The 20049-nt window shown below is 38.3% G+C and overlaps 1 protein-coding gene across 1 annotated transcript; it reads left to right on the top strand.

Moving 5' to 3' along the window:
- Positions 1–1728: 1728 nt before the first annotated feature.
- Positions 1729–17244, top strand: LOC107753365 (MICAL-like protein 2). Its single transcript, XM_016569509.1, has 18 exons — positions 1729–2101; positions 3160–3208; positions 5029–5170; positions 6941–7269; positions 7662–7792; positions 7974–8486; positions 9956–10164; positions 10496–10574; positions 11140–11300; positions 11418–11486; positions 11563–11664; positions 12000–12061; positions 12171–12294; positions 13230–13332; positions 13912–13985; positions 15153–15267; positions 15399–15445; positions 15576–17244. Exons 1-18 carry the CDS (start codon positions 1959–1961, stop codon positions 15656–15658), a joined length of 2535 nt encoding a protein of 844 aa, XP_016424995.1. The 5' UTR covers positions 1729–1958; the 3' UTR covers positions 15659–17244.
- The last annotated feature ends 2805 nt before the right edge of the window (positions 17245–20049 follow it).

Raw genomic sequence — 20049 nt, 5'->3', positions numbered from 1 at the left:
CAATCAATAAATTGGAAAAAAAAAAAAGTAACTTGCATTACTTATTTGAAAAAGTAACTCAGATATTCTCTTGTTAATTAAAAAGTAACGCGTTACTTTACTAGTTACTTGAAAAAAAAATTCTGATTACGTAACTCACGTTACTTGTAATGCGTTACCCCCAACACAGTCTATGAGAATATCATGCATGTGGAATCTGGAAGAGGATTTGATGTGTAACGAGTAGCTCAGATTGTCACAGCTTCATCATACTCAGGTTTCCGTCTTTCTGAAGTTCGGTGTCAAGCTATAAATAATCCCATTGATTGTGCACCCATCCACAACTTGAGATGCTCACCGTGGGTCAAACTTAAAACCATCAGAGGTGGTGGATCATCTGAAATTACACTGAAAACAATCTCCCTTCGCCTTAGGACAGCTGAACGGTGATGGTATTTATATACTAGGATTATATACATTCAGGACAGCAACACAGAGACTTTAATTGAGTAAATGAAAGAAACTGTGTATTAAGTAAAGTTTAGACCATTTAAAGGAATATATATCTGTTTTATTATTGTTAAAGTAAAACAACAGGCTGAATGTTAAAGGTTTTTTTCTCTCTCTCCCAGGGTTTGTATTCGCCTATGCAAATGAGGTGGACAGTCTGACCTTGTTAAGAGACCATTGTAAACATTCATATTCATGCAACAACAATTTGAACTGATTTATGCTGATGGTTGTAAACATCCTCTGCAGCCCCCTGTGGTTTCATCATAAACATATTACACATTTACACTGCCTGTGTCATGAAAATATGGGTCATTCTTGTTATGAAGTACCTTATAAACAATGTACTCGAACAAACGAATGTGCTTTTGTTGCAGTTTAAGGACTTATTTTTATAAAGCATACACAGGTCTTTCAGATATATAGTCTGGTCGAACTGAGGCATTGAAACTATTACTTATAGCTTCGTTATTTACTAACAGCATAGAACCTATAATAAAGAGCTAAAGTCATTGCTCAGTGAGCGATAGTAAATTCGCTTGCATAGTGTTAACCTAAAATTCATTTAAATACTTTAATTCATTTAACCTTTAGATTTTTAGGATAATATCATATTTTCTAAAGAATATCTAAAAGGATGGAATGCTTGAGGCAAAATAATAACGTAAACATTTGGAAAATATAAATGATCATTCATGGTTGTGCTGTAGCTTTCCAAAATGATTTCACTGAGGTAAAAAAAAAACTTCATTTTCATTGTTAAACACAAACACAATAATTCCCAGCATCAAGTAAGAGTGTCTATCTATCTATCTATCTATCTATCTATCTATGAATACCAAGATATAATGTTGATTGATATAGCCTACACAACAAGTAGCCTAATATAGAGTTTAAGTGCATTTTTTCAGCTGCTTTAACCTATTTCTGATTTTATGACAAAATAACTATTTCTATCCTTACGAATTTGAATTTAATATTTTAACCTGTAGGCTATGTTAAGTTTCCCACATGCTATAGGAACTTGAAAATGCGCTGCAAAACAGGAATGTTTTTCTAAAGTAGGCCTTGATTTCGTCACATTCCACAAGTTCCTTTTTAAATGATATGCTTGCCATATAACAGATATAATAACGAGAGAAACATACTCCCGAAAAAGAAAAAAAAAATCAATTAGCGTTTAATTATTGATGATTTGAGGCTCCTCCCCCTTCATTTCCTCTGTTCCACAGGTGCCGTGGTTGCTCTGCTGAAGTGAACACAACAGCTCTGAGGAGACGCCAGTTACAGCTCATATATCCGCTTCAACTCTTGTCACTCTTTCATTGGGACTTCCCGCCGTGTCTCCACACTCATTTTCTTCCAAGCTCCGTTATTTCGTCGAACAAACGACTTTTATTTGTCTTTCTGTTATTTAATAGACTCTCTCTGCCTTGCGTTTTGGCAGTAAGTGAGGGCTTTTGGAGAGGATGGCGGCTATCAAAGCGCTTCAGCAGTGGTGTAAGAATCAGTGCGAGGGATACAGAGATGTGAACATCAGCAACATGAGCGCCTCTTTCAGAGATGGACTGGCCTTCTGCGCTCTCATCCACAAGTTCAGACCGGACCTCATGTAAGTGTCGTTTATCTCTAAATTGTCACTGATTAGGATACAGAATTTGTTCAAGACTTTTTTTTGTTGTTGTTGAGATTTGTGTAAAGTACCAAACAAGTCTTGATGAGGATAATATTGTGTAGCTCAAAGATGTGGGTCAAATATTTGTCAAGCATCAAGAGTTTTAAATGGGATATTAGGTATGTATACGTTTATTTATATAGTACTGTACTATACCCAGATATTTGACTTGATTGTGGCCAGGCAAAAAAAAAAAAAATATTTGGGTACATGTGGAGCTTGTTCACTACTAGAGGAGTCATTGGACTTGAAATGAACCGGCTTTCATTAAATGCATCCATTAAATCACAATCCCCTAGAAAACAGCTCCAAAAATGGCAAGGACAAGTTAGTTCTAGGCCTAGGCTTTAAAGTTATTTGTTTACAGATGAGTGAGTAACATTAAGTGTGAATGTTAGTTTTTAAATATACTGTAGCTGAATTGTTTCTAAAGCCACTGTAATTCATTATACTGCAATGGAATTAGGCCAGCAGATTCATGGGTAGTTTGCATCCTGCAACGTGACATACTCTTCCGTTATATACTACTTCCATCTAACAATATTCAAGTGATTTTATGTACGCAGCTTTTTTGACTTTATAGAGACTACATGGAATATTTGTATGCCTCATTACAGGACTATTTTGAATGAATTAGTAGAGACAAAAAATGAGTAGAAATTGTGACCCAAGATTTACTCTTTCCTTTATTAATTCAAATGACATAACATTTACATATTTAACCCAAAATCTTGACCACAGTCTTATGGGCATGTTGGGTCACCTGCCCATACAGTATACGCTCACTATTTATTCTTTCTCAGCCTCAAATTTTATTTTTCTTTAGGCCTACTACTTGTGTAAAATTTTAATATTGTAGGTTTTGTGACCTTTAAAAACTTTAACGTTATTATTATTATTAAACTTTCATCAGCTTACTTTAGCATCAGCATTGTATTGTAACACTTCTCAAGGTTTCTATCTGTCTGGTGACTCATGTCCTTGTTTTCTTTCAGAAACTTTGAGTCTCTCTCCAAAGACAATGTGTATTACAACAACCACTTGGTAAGTTATTCTGTTTGGCCTTGATCATAGGAAATTACGACAGACCTGATGCAGCCATAGCTTGCGTGTTTTGCAGTTAGTTTTAGCTGTATCCTGTGCAGATGTGTGTTTGCTACAGTCCTGTGATAATGCACTATTGATTTTTTGTTTGTTTGTTTTGTTTTTGACAAGTTGGCTGGATGTTTGTTTGTAACCCAGCCTTATGTACTTATATGTTGTTTCTCGCATAATGACATGAATAAGAGCACTTAAGACTCTTTTCTCACAGCTTGTGAAATGCATGTGATCTAATGTTTACAGAGTTCTTAAATAGATGAGACTTGTTGCTCAGTAAAAGAGCCTATTTATGGGTCAAGTCTTCCAGCCATAGCTTTTGGCACAAAGATATCCTTTAGTTTCTGTAAACATTGCCTAAAATTTCAAGCTTGTACTCTGTGAACTTGGGTAAGAGGGAAGAATATTGTCCTAAACCATCCAATTTTATTTTTCAGGGCTCAGTTTATTTAAAAAAATTTTTTTTCCAGTGAGTAATTACTACACAATCTAGATCGATTTGGATCTATTTATTCATTTTATAGATTCCACACTTATGCTTTGATCATTTGATCTATTGTTCACAGGCAACTTGTAAGTTTTAGTTTATTTTATGAACTTTTCTAGAGTGGTAGATTTCAGATTGCTGAGAGAATATTTGGTACCTTCCTTGGCGTGTATAAATGTTTGTATTTTTAAATTGTTAACCTAATTTAATTGTTTGAACCAACAATTTTCATTCTGATAGTGCAAGCTTTACATGTAAGATTTAATTTGCGTTTGAGGATATGGATGCTGTCCGACCAGGACCAGTGATTATTTTTCATCCCTGTCAGGAAGTGCTTCTATGAGAGTGAGGTGGTGAGAAAGACATGCCACAATTGGGACTTTTTCCTAATCATGAGCTCTTCCTCACGTTGCTTCCTCGGTGACTGTAGATTATAAGCCACACACTCTGAGATCTATTACAAACCCTCACCACTTCTATAGACGGCAGTCAGCTGTAGTTTGAACCCGAGCCGTGTGGATTCTGTCCAGTTAATGTATTATAAAGAAGGGTGACCGTCAGGCACCTGATCCTCTCTGTCAAGATTAACTTACCTCTGTTCTACTACTGTGTTTACAAATGTTAGTTCATCTGTGCATTTAAACACCAAAGAATATGGTGCATTTAAATACCAATACTTCCACCAGTGTGCTGTTTAAACCCAGCCAGCATTTACGTAAAATGTTTATTTCATACTATCAGCCCCTCAGTGCTGTAACACAAAAGAGGAGCAGGAAGTTGCAGCTGCATCTTGGAGGATATGCCGCCCCTTCCTCAGCTGTCCTGTAAAATTTAATGAGTGTGTCCAGGTCAGGCCTAAACAATGCCCTGGTATCCCCCTCTCCTGTCCCCGTTCCCAGGCTGCTGCGCGCACAGGAAATGTGCTATTCATTATGCGCTCCCTTCCCGGGCCGTCTTGATGTGGTGCCAGATCGTGCTGCTTACTGGCCTATTCTATTTCTGACGTCTACCTCTTTTGTGCCTTGTCTGTGTTTACAGTTAATTGGCCAAGTGCCTTTCCCCTAGAAAACGGTTTCCACAGCATGATATCGGCGGCCTGAAACAATCGTATGAGGTCATGTTGAATGAGCATGTTCAATGGTTGTTATAAACGCAGGGTACTTGTCTTTCGTCATTGTGGTCGTCAGATTGTCGTTTTCTGTATGGATTCATCCCCCCCATTATGTGGTGTTGTAGCTGTGAACTTAATAGCTGATTTGTGTCCTGTGATGTGCTGCAGGCATTCTGTGTGGCTGAAGATCATCTGGGAATCCCAGCTCTTCTGGATGCAGAGGACATGGTGGCTTTGCCTGTCCCAGACAGACTCAGCATCCTCACATATGTCTCACAATACTATAATTACTTCCACGGCCGCTCGCCAAGTAAGACTGTGTTTATCCACCATGACAGTGTTTATAAAGTAAAAGTTTTTTTTTTTTTGTCTTATCTGAATGCTGTACTATGTTCAGAATGTTAAAGTATTAGTACACACACTATTTCAAAGTATAGTGCACTATGCAGAATGTGAAGCATGTATTATTATGCCACAAACATTTCTAACAGAAGTATGCACCAGTCACAGGACCTCATTACATTGCACTCTGCTAGTGGCACCCAATTATGAATGAATATTTTTTTTTTTTAACTGTGTAAAAACTTTGGGCCATTGGATGAAATGAGTCGAGCTGTGTGTTGCACTGTGGGATGCAGTATTTATCTTAATGTGATCCACTGTAGGCCTGGGCGATAAAACGGTATCGATATTTATCGACGGTACACCTTCTTCGATATCGATAGAAAAGATGTTCGATATAGTGCACGATATAGGCACGTGCTATGAGTGACGCAGACAGCACACACAAACACGAACACATGCTGAAATGAGTGTTGTGCCTGCCTGTGATGAGGATGTTGTGAATAAAGAATGAATATTAGTCGAATTTAAAAATAAACATTTGCATTTGAATGTTAGGTGTGCATCAGGGCGCGCGAGATGCGGTGATGTAAGTGACGTTGTTGCATTTTAATGTTTTGTTAGTCTAGACCACGAGACGCGCCGCTGCTGCGTTATTCATTCAAAATATTAGAAGCTCAATGCAAAGAAGATCTTGATTAGGTTAAAACCGAAACCAAGCCATTCACACAGAACGCATATTCAGCGCATTTTTAGATGGACAAATATGACTGCTGCACTCGCACACGAGATGTAGCCATGCAAAGTTAAAACGCGTCAAATTTGTGGAGGTTTATTCCTTTTCACTGCGTCTCATATGTTTTTAAATGCAGTCTGTGTGAATGGCGCTTCGGCTCTTTAGATTAAGCAATGCATAATAGATGATGCTGTTTTGTTCTTAATTGTTTATGCAATTTACGAAATTATATTTATTAATTTGGTTAATTTAGACGTTATGCACGTTTGAGTTACTTCCTTGCGTTGACAATTTAAATGTGCTGCATTATTTTGCTCATTGCGCCTTCCTGTGGCCTCGGGAGACAAGATAAAAGTTTCCTTAAAACCTATTTAATCTGCATAGAAAACATTAGAAATGAGTTTTTTATATATTTTTTTATTTTGTGTTTGGTTGTTAAAACAAATTTGTTGTTTGTATCAATAAATTGTGTTAATTGAAAAATGCAGTGGTTAAATTTAAGCTTTTTTTTCTGGAGGCTATGGTTGCTAGAATATTTATTTAGAAAATGTAGAAACAAAAATTTATACATTTTTGCAAAACCTGTATGTTTTACAAGTTAAAACTGTCATTTTAACTAAATTAAAAAATATTTTAATCTGGTAAATCCAACAGTCCCTTTTTGCGGAGTTGGTTTGCTAGTAAAATCTGTTTTTGTAGCTTTACAGGATAGTTCACCCAAAAAATAAAATTTCTGTCATTTACTCATCCTCATGTGGTTCCAAACCTGAGTTTGTTCTTCTGTTGAGCACAAAAGATGATTTTGAAAAATGTTGGTAACCAGACAGTTGATGGTAGCCATTGACTTCCATAGTATTTTTTTCTGTACTATGGAAGTCGATGGCTGCTGTCAACTTTGCATAGTGTGCACATGCTGTATACTGCAGAAATGTTGGTGTGACTGATTTATCTAATGTATTCGTATATCTTAGTCTTTCTTCTCAATGGCTTTTTTTTCCTCAGTCGGGGGAGTAGGAGGTATCAAGCGGCACGCTGAGGACTCAAAGGAGGTGCCATCAGAGAAGAAGAATCTGCCTGTGGTTGCCAAAGACCACAATCTTAAAACAAATACAGAGAACCGTCCTCCTCAAACTGAAATGCCAAAAAATATCCGAGACAACCATCCTCCATCTATTAACATCCAGAAAAGTGCTCCAGAGAAGCACATTGTAGCTGCTCCAGCTCGGCAGACTGGCACGGACAGGCAGAAATCTCCAGGGCCAAAATGTGTGCCGGCACCCATCACGCCACTCGGAGCGAGATCTCCACAACCACACGGAGATGCTGAGAAGGTGTCAATTCGGCTTTCCCTTGATTATTCAGCTTCAGAAGTAGGGTTGCAAAAAGGTGGAAAATTTCCACTAAATTTCGGAAATATTCCAGAAATTTGGGAAACTTTCCAGGATTTTTTGGCGTATTCCAGGTGTTTTTGGAAAGTTTCCAGAAATTTTGCAACCCTACTTCAGAGTGATTTGGTCTAATCCTAGTTATAAAAATTAATGATTCAGTTATGGTTTGGAAACTGATTTAAAAATTAATTTGTCTAATTTATATTTAATTTGTATTTTATTTAATTTCTTACTTTTTTTTCCGTTTGTGTGCTATATATATATATATATATATATGTATGTGTATTTATTTTTCATTTTGTTTTTAAAAAAAAATGTCTTCTCTTCTTTTGCAGAAAACTGTTTTGATGGAGAGTTCAAATAAAACTGGCACATTGAAAGGTGAATGTGCGGTATGTGGAAATCATGTACATCTGGTCCAGAGACAGCTGGTGGATGGAAAACTCTATCACCGGAGCTGCTTTAAGTGAGTATTCGTTGGAGGTGCTTGGGAGCCATCACTCTTATTTTGCGTAACTATTGATAAGTATTAAACTTTGGCATGTAACTGCACTGTTTAGTCCTTTTATTGCCTTGTAACAACTACTACAATGCAACGATTTTTTTGTTTTTTTCAATCCCGCTCCCCCCATTTTTTTTTTAAACAGGTGTAGTGTATGCTATGGCACACTGAAATCTGGGGCATATAAACTGGGAGCAGATGCTGGCTCACTGGTCTGCACTATTCACCAACATGGCCAAAATGGCTTCAAGCCTACTGTTAAGCCTTTTAAGAGCAGTGGTTTTACGCTCGCTGATTTGGTGCCCAAATCTGACAGTGGAGCTCAGCCATCTTCACAGCACTACACCTCTGTATTATCTGCCCCCATCAAAGCTGCGCCCAGACCAGTGGAGCTCAGACCCGCTCCGCAGTCATGGACCACCTCTGCTCAGAGGACTCAGGAAGCCAGGCAGAAGTTTTTTCAGTCCGGTGGTCCAGCAGCAGAGCATTGGACCACCACAAGACAGCAGTCAGGCCCCTCAGAGTCCTGCACCAATCAGAACACAAGACTGAAGAATGTGGAGAAGGACAGAACCAGTGCCCTGACAAATGGAAAACTATTTGAAGGAAACACAAATAACAACAATGCGCTTAATTCTGACCCAGGAGCACAGAGGCAGTGAGTGTCTAACCAATGATTACTGTCATGGTTTACAGCAGGGGCAGCCAGTGTCGGTCCTGGAGAGCCATAGTCCTGCATACTTCAGCTCCAACCCTAATCAAACACGCATAAACCAACTAATCAAGGTCTAAGGGTTACTAGAAAGCTACAGGCAGGTCAAGGTTGGGTTAAAACTCTGCAGGACTGTGGTTCTCTAGGACCGACGTTGGCCACCTCTGGTTTACAGTATTATTGATCAGTGATCAACAGTTTCACGGATTGCATTATCTATTGGGCTTTTTGCACCAGAAATTGTAAATTGGAGGGTTTTTTTCCCAGATTTAACTGTTCATATGTAAATCAAGTGTGTTAAATGCGATATTTTTCACCATAATTAATCTAATTAACGCGTTAAATTACCAGCCCTAGTTAATAGATTTTAACCATACTTTTTTTTTTTTTTTTAATTAGGGAAAGTTTGTAATTTGAATGTTAAACTGCATTTTCATAATGTGAAGATTACAAAGACTATGAAGGTGATAATACTTGTTAATAGGGTTATTTATTTTTTAAAGAAGTGCCTAGCCACTTTTTTTACAAGTGTAAAATGTTGCTTAAGTCAAGCTTTAACTGGGTTTAAAGACATTAAGAATACTGCATAACGTTTTAATGAATGCTTGGGGAGAAATGTTTAGGAAGCAAATGTTATTCTATAGCTATTCAAAAGTTTGGTATCGTTAAAATGTTTTTAGATCATTCAGTATTAGAACATGATTTAATGTGTCTTTTGATGGGAAAAAATATATAAAAATACAGAAATCTTAGTGACCCCAAACTTTTAAGCAGTGTACTGCTGGTGCATCAATTGTATGTAAATATAGTGGGTAATGGAGTCTTCACTGTCATCAACCTCAGTGTGAATAGGGTTGAACATTTTGTCCTCCAAAACAACTGTAATATCACATGTAAACAATATTTTAATTTTAGAGCATTTCCTAAGGCAGCACCACCTAAAGAAAAACCTCTTTTTAAAGCCAAATGAAATATTATGCTTTTTACATGCACTGGTCAATTTGGAGATTTTGGGCTATTTTGCCTCCATAACATGAATAGTGGAAAGAAAAGTAACAATTACAATACGTTTCTATAAAGGCTGTTTCAAATTAATTTTTTCTCATGCACTGAGCCGAACATTCCCACTTCAGTAGCACTTACATACACCAGACTTTCCATTTTTTACAGAGAGGTTCACATGTCAATCCCATTTATTTATATTACATTTTGTTCCTAAAAAAATATGGCTGTTACAGCATTTTCTGATTTGATAAAGTGAAAGGAGGTGTCCAAAACCTCCTCTGTGAAACATTCAACACTTATATTTCTTCTATTGTCATCATTTGTAAGTGATGACAATAGAATGTAATATGTAATGTATGATCATAGTGCGAATGCTTAATGTATTTGACGTTTGTTACCATCTCCCCCAGGCTAAAAATCAGATGCACTTCTGCTGAAGTCTCTAGCTGGAGGCAGGACTTACACGGACGAGTTGCAACAGGAAGGAGCTCATATCAGGCCACTTCAACCAGCCCTGCTATCAGCAGTAGCGGCAGGAACTCCAAAGAATCCCTCTACCTCAGTGCCATCAGCAAGGAGCGCAGCAGACCTCCATCCCAGCTGCTTTCTACTGCCAAAGGTGGTGTTCACTCGCAGATGACCTTTGCTTGCATGGATTGTGTTAGTTTTTTTTTTTAATGCTTTCTAAAGGTCGCATGGGAAATATTACCATAAACATACGCAATAAGTAGGAGCTGAGAATATAGGCAGGAAAGAGGTTAAATTAAGCCACGGGCCAGCATCCATTGTTTTTCATGTAGCCCACAGGAATAAGATTTAATCTGAAGACTGATTTCCACCCTGTAGTATTTTTGTATTTTCTATTTGACAGCATGGCTTCAAATGGCATAATTTGAGAATGTGCGGCTTGTGCTTTTTGTTTGCTGTAATTTTCCTTCTCTCGGCTTCAGCCAAAGATGTTCAGAGCTGCGACGCCCCAACTGACTGGAGATCAAAGCCAAAGGCAGCTCCAAATGGACCAAGACTCAAGTAAGTTCGATCAGCCTAGTTATCCCTAATGCTTTCTAATCCACACGAGGGGAAGCAGGCAAAGTCACATGGGTGTGAGCTGCAATGACACTTCAGAGCTGGAGTACTGACAGTGGGGCCTTTCATGTATCCATCCTCTAGCCGGCGAATACCTCCTGCCTCCCCCATAGTGTTTGACTGCCTCAGAGTGCATCCTCTCACTCTATCCCCAGTCCTCACCAGTCCCAAGGAGTGCTGCGCCTAAACCATCCTCCCCTGAAATGCAATGCTCTTACTTTGAGTTCCTCAGATGATCGTTCTTTTAGCTTTGTTTGCACCTACTGTATATAAGGTGAGGGCCTGCTTACTGTATGTTGGTTTTAAATGATGCTTTTGCGTCTTTTGAAGGTTGTAAATGTGAACTAGAATATACCGTTTTGCAACAAAATGCAGTGTTTCTACTTCAAAATGTTATGTTTAATTCAATGTTATTTGCCGTTGCTTTGTAAGTTTGCTAGCAATTTTCTGAGTGAAAACTGTTTCACCACCAATTTTCAGTGTAGTAAGGTTAGTTTGCTTTTGATAGATCTCCAGATAATGCCAAGGATATCCTGTTGACTTCTGGAAAAAACGAAAGTGACCATTGTTTGACAGCCCAAAATGCTTCAGCCTCCCTATCGGACAAATCTTGTTGCTCCATCAATGTTGCCCCGAAACCCAGAAGGGAACAGCAGCAGGGTACCTGTGGTAAGCTGGTCTCATCACTATTAAGAGCAAACTTGTTTCTCAAATACCAAATGCTGACTGAAGTTTACCCCCCTTTTTCACCTACTCTGTTCAAAATTGGACCATGTCCATCACCAGGTTCCTCTGCCCCTCTCCAGCCATTCAGTCCTGTTGTCTTATGTTTGGGAGAGACCTGTGGTGTGCAGGGTAAGTCCAGGCCACATCATCAGTTGTATCATGGGAAGATTTGCATTTTATGATGATCTTATTCTTCTGTCCATAGGTTCTAAACCTGACTGTTCCTTGTCCTCATGTATCTTGCCCTCTCAGTCCTGCCACAAACCTTCATCTCCAAAACGACCTCGCCGCTGGTCGGCGACGTCAAGTAAGCATGTTCTAAAATTATGCATACATCATTTCTTTAAGGTTAAATAAAAAAATTGTTCATACGATACAAAAAAAATATATATATGTGTGTATTTTAATTTTACTTAATGCTATTATTATTAGTACTATTTTATTTTTATTTATTTTTTTCAATTATAGTTGGTAAATCACTTCACTTGTATGGAAAACGGAGGCTTGGTCAATCTGCCTAAGCTCTTTATTGAAATATATAAATTTTTTTTGTGAACTAATTATTTGAAACCTCTTGCATGTTTGTCCACATTTAGCCTTCAGCTTTTCATATACACTAAAACGCAGTATTTATCACTTTAGGTTACGACAATGGAAATATTTCATCTACAAATGGCTTGCTGCATGAAACACAGTTGCCTACTGTGAGTTATTGCAAAAGCTCATCTCGCGAATATATAATCTCAGGAATATTTTTCTAAATTAAAGATGTCCTACCCATGGTTTTCATGGTTACATTATTTGACTTTTCAGATGAAGCCTTGCTACATCACACCAGATCAGATCTCAAAAGAGTTGCAGGACATTGAGAACAAGCTGTACGATCTGGAGAACGAAGGGGTGGAGTTGGAGAGGAGGCTTCGCATTTATGAAGAAGGTTTGAGATTAGATGTTACAGTAGTTAATGTAATCGCAGCATTCCATATTTCTCCAAGTCGAAGTCTGAATTGAATATTAAAGGTCCAAAATTGTTTTCAAAGTTGTTTAGGATGAAAGCTTGTTGGGACATCAGATGTTTCTTTAGTTGCAATTTGAGATCCATTTGGATTTTTTATTTTTTATTTATTTTTTTTTTTTTAGACCGCATGTAGCAGCCCCGTATATGTGTGTGTGGTTCATTGAGTTCCGTGATTCGTGCACTCATTCCAAACCTGTTAGCTGAGCCCATCCACCTGGGAGTCGGAATTCGGATGTAGCCTTTAGGGGAAGACTGTGGCCAATAAAGGGCTCTCGATTCCAGCTGCCAGGGCCAAATGAGGCGAGGCGCAGGGGAAGCTCCCTCTCCTCCTGAGGGATGCTGGGATGGAAATGGAGAAGCGGCGGTGGGCTGCAATGAGAAGCTGCTAGCTGAATGGGGCAAGGGCACTTGATTGGCTCTTTTCAAGGTCACCATGGCACAGTAATATCATCTCCAGACTCGCTGCTCCAGTCACCTGTCCTGCTGCTAGCAGCCGGTGGGATTTCATAGAACCTGACTGCCTCTCGGTCCCACCAAAGCCGAAACCACCACTTGATCAAATTAAGTTTGTGTGTGTGCGCGTGTGATTGTACTTGTATGTGTTTTTTTTTTTTTTTTTTTTTTTTTGTACCACCTCAAGGCAATGTCAATGGAAAACATGCTTTTTAGACCGCATTACAGTGCTCTATTAGGAGACAAATAGAATTCAATCATAGCTCAAATAGATGTTGAAAGTGAGTATTTGGAGATGCCCGTCTCCAGAGCACTTTAAATTGTGGCTCGAGGTGGAGTGTCTCTTATGGATGGGGCAGTTAGGACCTTGGTGTCCTTAGTGACATTGGACTGTTTTACAGAGGGTCATGGAGACCTGCTGATGGATCCCTTGATGGTGGACTGGTTTAACCTGATTCGGAAAAAACAAAGCTACATACGGAGGGAATCAGAGTTGATGTACATGTAAGTGATCCCCGTACTCCGCAACTACTGTTTCTCTCCATTGTCTAGCTGCTATTTCTGGATGCAAACATTTTCAGAATGCTTAAAAGGATAGTTCACCCAAATATGAAAATTCTGTCATTTAATTACTCCGCCTCATGTCGTTCCAAACCCGTAAGACCTCCATTCATCTTGGGAAAACAAATTAAGATATTTTTGATGAAATCCAAGAGCTCTCTGACCCTCCCGTAGACAGCAATGTAATTACCACAATCAAGGTCCAGAAACGTAGAAAGGACATCGTTAAAATCCATGTGACATCAGGGCTTCAACCATAATTTTACGAAGCTATGAGAATACTTTTTGTGCCCAAAGAAAACAACGCGGAGGAGACAAATTGTTGAATAAAGTCGTTGTTTTTGTTTTCTTTGCGTACAAAGTATTCTCGTAGCTTCGAATAATTACTTAATGACAGAATTTTCATTTTTGGGTGAACTATCACTTTAATATTAAAACAAAATATGCAATGGAGAAAAATAGCCATTGTACCTAGATGTTCGCTCTTAAACCGGTCCTTACAGCAGTCTCAATCTTTTTCAGAGCAAGAACACACGATCTGGAGGAGCAGCAGCCTGGAGTCGAAGGAGAGCTCAGGAGATTGATCAATAAACCAGGTAAAAATTAGCCAGGGTAACTAGTGTAATATCAATATCGCTCACCTTTTTTCCCATTAGAGATAGACAGATCGTTTTAGAGGAAGTGATCAATAGCTATGTTTCCTGTTTTTATGCGCATTTTGAAGTATCGCATAAGAAACAAGTGATGGAGATGGCAAATTTCGAATGAAAATCCCTTAATTCGCAAAAAAGTTTGCACTCGCTTAAGGTGGTTTTTCACTTGTGTGAAAAGAGTTCATGCGAAGAATGGGACATTGAAATGCATTTGCCAAATAAATGTGACTCTGCGCTATGGGAGGGCATAACCTGACTAACCAGCGGACCGATCTCGTTGCACAGCATCTGAAATGTTATGGTCATTCTGAAATACCTTAGCAAAGTCTGTCGTCAAAGTACTTTATAATTGCCTCCCTCTGAAAGCAATGACCGCATTTGTTTCGTCTGCAAAGTAATTTATTATAGCCTATATGAAAATTATTATATTCAGTGGCTTCTCCTACTTATTGATATTTATTGCCAGTTTATCAGGAAGTGACTTTTTTTTTTTTTTTGACTCATCGGATAAAAATGGTGCTTATTCGCAAAAGTTTTATGCATAAGTTAAATTTGCAACTTTGGATGGAAATTCAGCTAATGTCTATAAAATGAATTTGTTCGAGAAGAATCTTTCAGTGCAAATGTTGCCTTTTCTAAATGGAAAAAAGTTTCTAAAGTGAAATTGTAGGGCATGATTTGTTTAAAGATATTTTTTTTTTCATTTATAAAAAAAAAAACTTTAATTCTACAAATTGCAATAAGAAGCTTTTTATTTTTGCCATGTGGGGTATATCTTTACTCTTTTGGTTGCTATGGTAAGTCTACATTTAGAAATTGGCACCAATTATAAATTAAGCTTATTCTTAGATCTCTTGTGACACATGGAAGCAATTCTCGGACATGTACATGCTTCAAATCATCAGTAATGATTTGAATAATTAGGCATTGTGATTCAACAGGATGTGTGAAGTGATGCAAAGTGAAATTGAAAAATGTCAACTTTGAATCCTATTCTATAATAAAGGGTAAATGTAATCGAGGTATTGGTTCATTTTGCACTTGTACTCTTTATAACAGCTGAGGAGAAGCCATAAAATGTGTGTGTGTGTGTGTGTGTTTACATATTAGAACATGTCAAGACTTTGGATGAGAAGAAGAGGGAAACCGAGCTATTGAACAGACTGATGAAGATAGTGAATGACAGGAACGCCATTGTTGAAGGGCTGGAGGAGGACAGGATAAGGTAAGTCCTGAGGAAACCACACCACCTTTCACTCTCCTTGTCAAATACCATACTTTTAAATGTGGTCAATTTTCACTTGCATGCAAAATTTGCGAAAGCACATTTGTGAGTTTAATATGTCACATTTTAAGGGAGGAGGAGGAAGATCAACAGTTGAATGAGATGATGCAAAGACTGGGTGAGAACTTGTTCCTCTTGTCATTTTTATCTTGTTCTCTGCTGCTTCAAGCTGAGAGTAGACTTGACGTTTTTAACTTTTAACATTCTTTTTCAAACTGTCTTTTTTTTTTTTTCTTCTTTTGATGCAGGTCTTCCGAAGTTTAAAAACAAACGCAAGTCGTCCTTCTCAAGGTTATTTAGACGGAGAAGTAAAAAAGCTTCAGTGGGATAGTGAACTTGAGAGCTGCTGGAGTGAAGTGATCCAGAAGTTTTGCTGTAGCATGTTGAAGTCCAGATTTCTCCAGGTGACATTAGATGGTTTAAAACTAAGTGGGATTAGTATCACAATTATGCCAGGTGATTCAGTGAGTTAGAGTTCTTGGAGCAAAATAATGTTCTGTTTAAACACTTCTTTTGTAGTTGTTTTCACTTATTTGATTTAAGCTAATACTAGTTCTGTTCATTTGCTTTAAGTTTTCAACATATTGGTCCTATATGCTTCTTTTGCCTTTACTTTACTTTAAATGCGTGGGCTGGTTTGAATAATTGTTCAAAAACATTTCTTTTATTGTCGTCTTCCACCCCTTCACTTGTTCAGACATAAACCGTAACTTATATTAGCAGATAAACAAACAGATGCCCAAGGCTGGCTGAAACACGCTACTTGACTGCGATCCAAAAATCTGTGTAGAATCTTAATTTAACTCTAACCCCCCTAAAAAAATGATAAGAATTGACCTGCTAAATCTAGAGGTCTTGAAGACGCAGTGCTTGCAGTGACCTGAAGGGGGCACTATGAGCTCACATGCATTTGCACAAGCAGCGTTTTCCCGTTCTTATTTTATATTCCTGAGAATGCTAAATCAAGCTGGAGATTAGACGGCAGAGGATCTTGTGTGCTGGAAAGGCATGGATTATTGGTTTTATTCTCTTTTTAAACCCTCTAACCTAGTTCAATTAAAAGTGTCCCTCATTTAACTTTATCTAAGAAATATAGTCTGTCCAAAGGTGTCTTTTACATGGTGTTTAAATATGACTTAACTGTTTGAAAAACCTACAGAATGAATGTTTTAAGAAGTTTTAAAAGTTCTCTTGAGAGATGCTTACAAATGGATGTGCTTATTTATTGTGTAGCCTATTTGACTTTTAAAATGAGTTCTTTAATAAATCTTAATGAAGTTTCTTATGTGCCCTAAACTATTCCAGAGCTTTATTGTAGTTTTATTTACATCAGCTGTCTTCATGCTCGATTCTCTCAGATGCCTGCATGTGAATTGTGAAGCCCAAAAACGTTAAATGGAAAAGCCCATTTATGCCGAAATGGTCACAATAACCGAAATGCCCGGTTTATCCCAAACTTCCAGTCGGTTTCCTTCTCGTTCGCAACTCGTAATTGTTGTCCCCATCATCGCTCGTGCTGTAAAACGGCCGTTTACACAGCCATCATTTAATATGGGTTTTAGTAAAATGCGTTAAGATAATTTACTCTCATTTAATATCATGCCACTGCTTACAGGCCATCCATCCCCAATTTAAGATGCATGAAATTGTGATCATGAACTTGGAACACCGTCTCTCTCTAGCCGAGGAGGATATTGGTGCAGAACGCCACGCGTGATGCGGGTGACAGTCGAGACTGAATACGTGTGATATTAGAGTTAATTAAAGCTTTGCGCCCCATCTCCTGCAAATGCTCGCACTCCTGCAATTAAGAATCAAAGGCGAGGGCTTAGTGTCAGGGGGGTGTCTAATACATGGTTTTAACAGGAATGGGACCTGATTTGCCCAGCTCCTAGCGACAAGCATTAACAACAGCCTCAAATTAGGTGGACATTAATATTCATAAGTAAAACAATTCGTCCTGTGAATGGCTGATGAAATGAAATTCTCTGGCGTCCACGCCGCCCGTGTCCATCAAAAGATGCCATTACTGATCAAGTGCTTAATGTATATGAGCCGTCTGATGAAATTGAAGGGATAAAGGATGGTGGGGTTCGACTTGTTTGGTATTTCAAAACCTCAACTGCACCCTCGCTAACCTCACGCATGCGCGCGCTTGTCTCTCTTTCGGTACATAACTGAATGGCATTTACATATTTGCTTGATCAAGGCCAGCTAAGCGCAGGTCACTAACAATGGATTTGAAAATGGAGTGTACTTAAGCGTTTTTTGTGTGTTTTCAGTGGAAAGTGCGCTAATGCGACGCACACGGGTGGCATCGCAAGCTTTCAGTGTAATGCAACGCGGTTTAATTAAAAGCATACATTACACACTTATCTGATGTGCGGTTTATTATAAAGGTCAAACTCTGCTTGTCCAGTGGCGGCCACTGCGCTGAGCTGTTTGTTCTCGTCCTGTAGGTGTGTGTGTGCGCGAGTGTTGCAGATATGGTGCTAGCGCTTCTGCCACTAGCCTGTAATTATGATCCTCAAGGTAATTTTATCAGCCTCATTAGCTCTGATGAGTAAACGAGAAGCGTGCTTCTAATTTATTAGCCATCCAGACTGGAGGAGCCCTGGCTCTCATCAGACGGATCATAATATTTGTATAGGGGAGCTGATGTATTCAGTGTATCATCCGGCCTCAGGAAAGATTTGGAATTAGTAATTGCATTCTAAATGCTGGCCCTGCTTGGATAGCTCCGTTTGGTCTAGAGCAGTGGTTCTCAACCTTTTTGACTCTAAGGCCCCCTGTAAGGTTTTCTTAGTACTGCTTCTGTATTGGCAAGGCTGCTTTTTATTATGGCCATATATTAAAATAATTTTATACATTTCCAAGTCCAGAGGTTATAATGCTCTTCATAGTTTACAATGGTTTTTCTAGTCCTTTTGCAATTGAGTTTAAATTATTTAACTCCCAGATAGCAATTTCCCCAATCAAATTATTTTAGAGCTTGACATAACTAGAAGAATTGGTAACGCTTTACGATAAGGTTCCATTTCTTAACATTAAGGGCTTTTTTTTTGTTTGTTTGTTTGTTTTAAATTAAAGCATTAGCTAAATGAACATGAATTAACAGTTAAAGGTTTTATTCATCTTAATGTTGATTTCAGCATTTAATACATTATTGAAATCAAAAGTTGCATCTGTTAATTTAATAGACCTGAGCTGACATGTACAATAAACAGTTGTATTTTTATTCATTAAGCAAAGATTAAAAAAAATTTAACACATATTGATTATTAATTGAAATTAAATTAATTTAATTTAACTAAATTAAAATTAAATCGAACCTACTTGTAAAGTTTCTGAAAAATATTCATTATAAAAAAAAAATCTAACTTCGAGGTATTATTAATTTTCATGACTTTACAGATCTAAAAGTCATACCTTTTTAAAATTCCTCTTATGTCCCAGTTTTCTAAGACCATGGGAATCCTGGTTCGTAAATTAGCAATGACCGTTAAAGGCACATGTAAGTTTTTTTTTTTTTATTAAAATATCCAAAAACCACTAGAACAGTGTTATATATTTTGCCGACTTGTGTACTTACATTATCCCAAATGTTTAGAAGAATGTTTAAATCCAGAGAAATAAGCCATTTTAACTAGTGACACGGAGCGTGTCCATAGTGTCATTGTGTCGCCTGCCAATGACGTCATAACCCCTCGATTTCCGATTTTGTTTTGTAGAAAACATGGAAACACCATAGACACTTTAATATGTTATGCATTTTATTAGACGGGTGAAAGCTGTGGCATAAAAAAAGCTCAGCTGCTTTCGATCCGTGTGTCGCGCTCGTTCAGCGGCCTCGTTTTGCTTCAACGGCTTTCCGCCTCACCCTGCTTCATACTACGACGTTAATAAATCTTTAATACATTAGCTCATCCATGAACATGATTTCTGCCCGAGTCCCATCGGCTGTGGGGATGAAGACGACAACTCCCATGATTCCACACTCAGTCACAGCGTCATCAAACTACGCCTTTGTTTCTTTGTTTGTTTTGAATACGCGCCCTCTAGTGGCTAAAAATGACGTATTGTTCTTTAAGTGAATTAATTAAAATAAGAAATCCATGAGCTTACGTGTTGATGTATAGCTTATTTTAAATCTTTTGTAGTCTTTTAAGCCATTTTGTGGTGTGCTGAGGCCCCCTAGTGGGTCCCGAACCCTCATTGAAAACTAAACTGATTTCCACTGATGTACTTGTGCCCTACCCAACCCTCCCAATTTTGATGTTTTCTTTTAGAAAATGTGTATATAAAAAGCTGCTCTTCTGATCACACCATAAACTCCAATTACCCACCCCGAAATTATTTTTCGCAGGGAAAATTCATTTAATCTCTGTGTCATTGGGTGTGTTTAAAGAGAGGGGGTAATGTGCTCACAATTTCACTGTGCGAACATTTGCATTGAGGGGAAAATATGCACGCTGGCTACCGGGAATGAGATGGAAAGTGCATGACTAGGAGACTTGACAAGCGCAGCTTTTCATCCATCTCAAATGAATAATTTTCCCTTCCCTTAAACATCCCTAATCCAAGCATGTTATCAGCGCCAATGCAGGATTCTGCCCGACTCTGCTCAGCGGCAAGGCAACTTTTGCTTCTTTACACGTTCGGAAGAGCTCCCGTTCCTTACACTGGCACAGAGACTCACCGCTTTATCCTTTTGGCTGGTTT

Source organism: Sinocyclocheilus rhinocerous, unplaced genomic scaffold (assembly GCF_001515625.1).
Source record: "Sinocyclocheilus rhinocerous isolate Xijiao unplaced genomic scaffold, SAMN03320098_v1.1 scaffold1303, whole genome shotgun sequence".
NCBI classification, from domain to species: Eukaryota; Metazoa; Chordata; class Actinopteri; order Cypriniformes; family Cyprinidae; genus Sinocyclocheilus; species Sinocyclocheilus rhinocerous.
Note: the sequence above shows the minus strand (reverse complement) of the source record. Positions and strands in the feature narration are given on the sequence as shown.

Excerpts from the sequence above, each read along its gene's own strand:
- LOC107753365 (XM_016569509.1), top strand. The coding sequence starts at position 1,959 with ATGGCGGCTATCAAAGCGCTTCAGCAGTGGTGTAAGAATCAGTGCGAG. Across the intron at positions 11,301-11,417 it reads ACAGCAGCAGGGTACCTGTG|GTTCCTCTGCCCCTCTCCAG; the intron begins GTAAGCTGGTCT and ends GTCCATCACCAG. Across the intron at positions 15,268-15,398 it reads CTGGAGGAGGACAGGATAAG|GGAGGAGGAGGAAGATCAAC; the intron begins GTAAGTCCTGAG and ends TCACATTTTAAG.